At 29.4% G+C, this 3,682-nt stretch overlaps 1 protein-coding gene across 1 annotated transcript in view; it reads right to left on the bottom strand.

Moving 5' to 3' along the window:
- Positions 1-3,682, bottom strand: part of LOC117169665 (inner nuclear membrane protein Man1-like) — a 34,778-nt gene that overhangs the window by 22,717 nt on the left and 8,379 nt on the right. Inside the window, exons 4-6 of the mRNA XM_033356145.1 lie at positions 1,552-1,763; positions 511-728; positions 299-427 (exon numbers count right to left, since the gene is read on the bottom strand). Of these exons, the coding sequence (XP_033212036.1) occupies positions 299-427; positions 511-728; positions 1,552-1,763 (559 nt within the window). The remainder of the gene's footprint in view (positions 1-298; positions 428-510; positions 729-1,551; positions 1,764-3,682) is intronic.

Below are 3,682 nucleotides of genomic sequence, written 5' to 3'. Positions count from 1 at the left end.
TTAATTTTTCGAACTTTAAAATTTGGATATCACAAGACGTTTGGACAATACTTTTTCGCGGTTTCGAGCGCTCGTCCCCTTATTGTATCCGGACCCTCAATTAAAGAAGCTACAAAATTAACTAATTATTTAAAAAATGGTTAAAACCGAACTTGAGACAGATTTTACTTCTAAAATTGGTAAAATTCTCGACCAAAAATAAAATCACTGTCATTTCCCGGTCCAGCGGCCACCCTTTTCAAGTTTAGTTTTTTAACTTAAAAAAAAAAAAGAAAACTGCATTTAAAAGTTAACTCACCATCGTGTCTACAACTTGGGTCGATCCTTTATTTTCTGGATCAATCTCGACCAGTGATATTCCCCATTTTGGATTTGCAATTACCAGAATTTGTGCATTATGCAGATCCTGCTTCACGATAAAGTCAGACTGAAATACACACAAAATATACTGACATGACTTCAGTTCTTGAATTTATAATTAATAAATTGATTATTAAATGGCAAACTTACGACTTTAGGAGTAGTGAACATTTTGATAATCTCTTCGTCCTTAAGATAAGGTTTTACTTGTGAATCCTCGCATACAGCTGCCACTGATTTCTGAATTAAAATCAGCTGAACTCGTTTCAGTAATGCAAATACGTTTTCGAGGCTTTCCTCCAATACGCAATTTACTCCTGGATGACTTTGATTGACCAGTTCCGGAATGCAGAGCGGAACGTTGCTATCTATTAATATTATTATTGTTCTAGGTTGAGACCGTAAGAGCCCCTGACGCTAGGGTGATCCCGTTGCGTCCCCTTGTGAGCCTAAGCTAACCCCAAAGCCCTCTCAATTAGGCACTTATTTTACTTTTCTAATGCACTCATAAATATTTCTAAGCTCATAACGATATGTAATTTAAATGCCTGTATTTTATTTGTACTTGATCAAATTCATCGAATTCAAAATTCAAATAAAATACAAAGTCAAATTTGGCCCATAATTGTAAATCATTAACAATTTCACTGTATTCAATTAGATGAAAGACTTTGCAAATTCTTAGTTCTATGAATGCTTCAAACTGCTTTATTACTTTATTACTTCGAAATAAGTCATTGCCATTCTTCAAATTTGTTGATGGAAAAGTTTATAAGAAAACTATTGTAAATAATGTTAGCGTATATTGTTAAAGAAACCCAAAAATAAAAGAGATAAACAAAATAACAATCCCAAAGATCTAAAAACTAATATTATTCTTCAAAGAAGTCTTCCATAATTATTTTTTGATTTTCAATATCAGAATAGTTAGGACATTTTTTGAAAACTCGTTAATTATAATTAGTTCAGCCCTTAGAGATTAGAATTATTTAATATTTTACCGACAAAATTCGTTTTTTTTTTTTACTTTTTATCAATTATAGTTTATTGCAAAATACGATTTAACTATAAGTATTTTAATTGAATTGTCATTCCTATTTAGAGCAATAAAATGCCAATATAAGAGAATTTACGAAAGTTCGTTCAATCTTGTCATTTTATAGCGCATAAGTTTTATGCATTAATACCTACCAGCAGGAAGCGATGTTACGGGTTCCGTTTTTCCTCCGAGACCCAGGTAAACTACTGCCAATATTCCAAAGAATACAGCCACCACTATCACCAGAATCATTGAGACCATGTTCTGGTAGTTTTTTATATCATCCTTGGTTTTTGTTGATGGCTTTAGCGTCCTTTTAAGAACGTCCCTGGATCTGTCCATAGTAGATGTGATGTATCTGGTGCTAAAAAAAAAGAAGATAAATTCGCACAATTACTATTATTTTATTATCATTGTAACTAATCTGGGAATTATACTTCTTTTGAAAAATTCCCTGTTCAAAGTCCGAATCGTAATTCTTTTCGAACATTTCCCGCTTTATTTTTGAATGATGTTTTTTCTCAAATTCTGATTCAATTTAGAATTACATATAATATTGTTTCGTAAAATTCCCTAGTCCTATTAGAAATTACTCAATATTGCAAGATATTCTTCAATATTTTAACACGATGGACTAATTAAATAATTAAGTAATACTGAAAATATAATTAATCATTTCTTGGATTTGTCTCTAAAATCCATGAATTTGAATAATAATATAAACAAATTTTTATTTTAGCTACATATACTTAAAATTCAGTGCATAATTTGTTATGCTTAAACTGCTCAAAATTCATAAATTTTTAAGCAGAAATTTGGATTTTCAAAAAGATAGATCACTTTTTAACCAAACAGTTGAATTTTCAACCAAAAAGATTATTTTTTTCTACCAAAAAGACAAGTGGAAAAAAATATACATTAATTCTCAACCAAACAGTTGAATTTTCAACTGAAAAAGATCAATTATTAAGCAAATAGCTGAATTTTGAATTAAAAAAAAAAATTCTTTTAAACAAAAACGAAATATTTGAATTTTCAGTTTATAAAAAATGAATTTCACATGAAAAAATAACAGTTTTATTTTTAAATCGAGTTTAATTTAATTTTAACCAAGTAGTTTCATTTTCAACCAAAAAAATGAATTAATGACTAAAATGATCAATACTTAATTGCTATACGGGAATTTTTAAGCAAAAAAAATGAATTTTCACTCAAGACGATTAACTTCTCAACAGGAAGATTAATTTTCTACCAAGAAAGACAATTTTTCAAGAAAATATATGAATTTTTAAGGAAAAAGTTGAATTTTCAATTAAAATTATGTTTCTCTAACTAAAATCATTAAATTTCCAACAAAATTTTCGACTAAAAAATATAATTTTCCAACCAAATATTGACTAGTAACCAAGTAATGAAATCTTCAATAAAAAAATATGAATTCAGAATAAAAAACGTATTAGTTGATATTCCCACTAACAATGATTTAAATTTTTATTAAAAATCAATGAAATTCAAACAAAAAGCATGCTCTTTTAACAAAATGCATGGATTTTCAACCAGATACTTGAAATTCCAACTAAAACCGATCAATTTTTACCCAATGACAGAAAAATTGATTTTCAAACCACAAAAAATGAGTTTTGAATCAAATAATTCTATACATTAACATAAAGATACTTTGAAAAATAAAAAATCATTGTTATTCAATTTAAGATTACAATTAAAAAAAAAAATTGTGTACGCCCTCGACAAAATTACCTGACTTCGAAAAAAGTCTTAACTATTATTTGCAATTATCATATTATTTTCAATAATTCCCTGCTCAAAGTCAGGACTATAATAATTCATTGAAAAAATTCCCTTTTTAAATTCAGAACTACAGATATCTGTTACAAAATTCCCTGCTCAAAACCATAATTAGATTTTATATTTTTATTTTAAAACACAAAATCTAGGTCACTTTAATTAATTAATTAATATATATATAATTAAAAATTTGTCATAAGGACAACCGCAGGATTTCGCCGGGAGCGGGTGCTAATTTGGAAAATTGCACCCGCTTCCAGCGAAATCGCGGTAAAATTTCAGCCACAACCACGTCTCACGATCGTGAGATAGATGGTTACACCCTAAGAACACGGAGCGACCCAAGGACAACCACCTTCTGCATTTTTCCCGCAGGTGTTCTAGCATATTGTTGACACGCAGGGATGCTTTTTAGGCCATTAGCAAGTGAAATCTTGGCACCTCCAAGAGCGCCGATGATAAGGACGATCAGTTTAA

Source organism: Belonocnema kinseyi, chromosome 3 (genome assembly GCF_010883055.1).
Source record: "Belonocnema kinseyi isolate 2016_QV_RU_SX_M_011 chromosome 3, B_treatae_v1, whole genome shotgun sequence".
In the NCBI taxonomy this organism is placed as follows: Eukaryota; Metazoa; Arthropoda; class Insecta; order Hymenoptera; family Cynipidae; genus Belonocnema; species Belonocnema kinseyi.
Note: the sequence above shows the minus strand (reverse complement) of the source record. Positions and strands in the feature narration are given on the sequence as shown.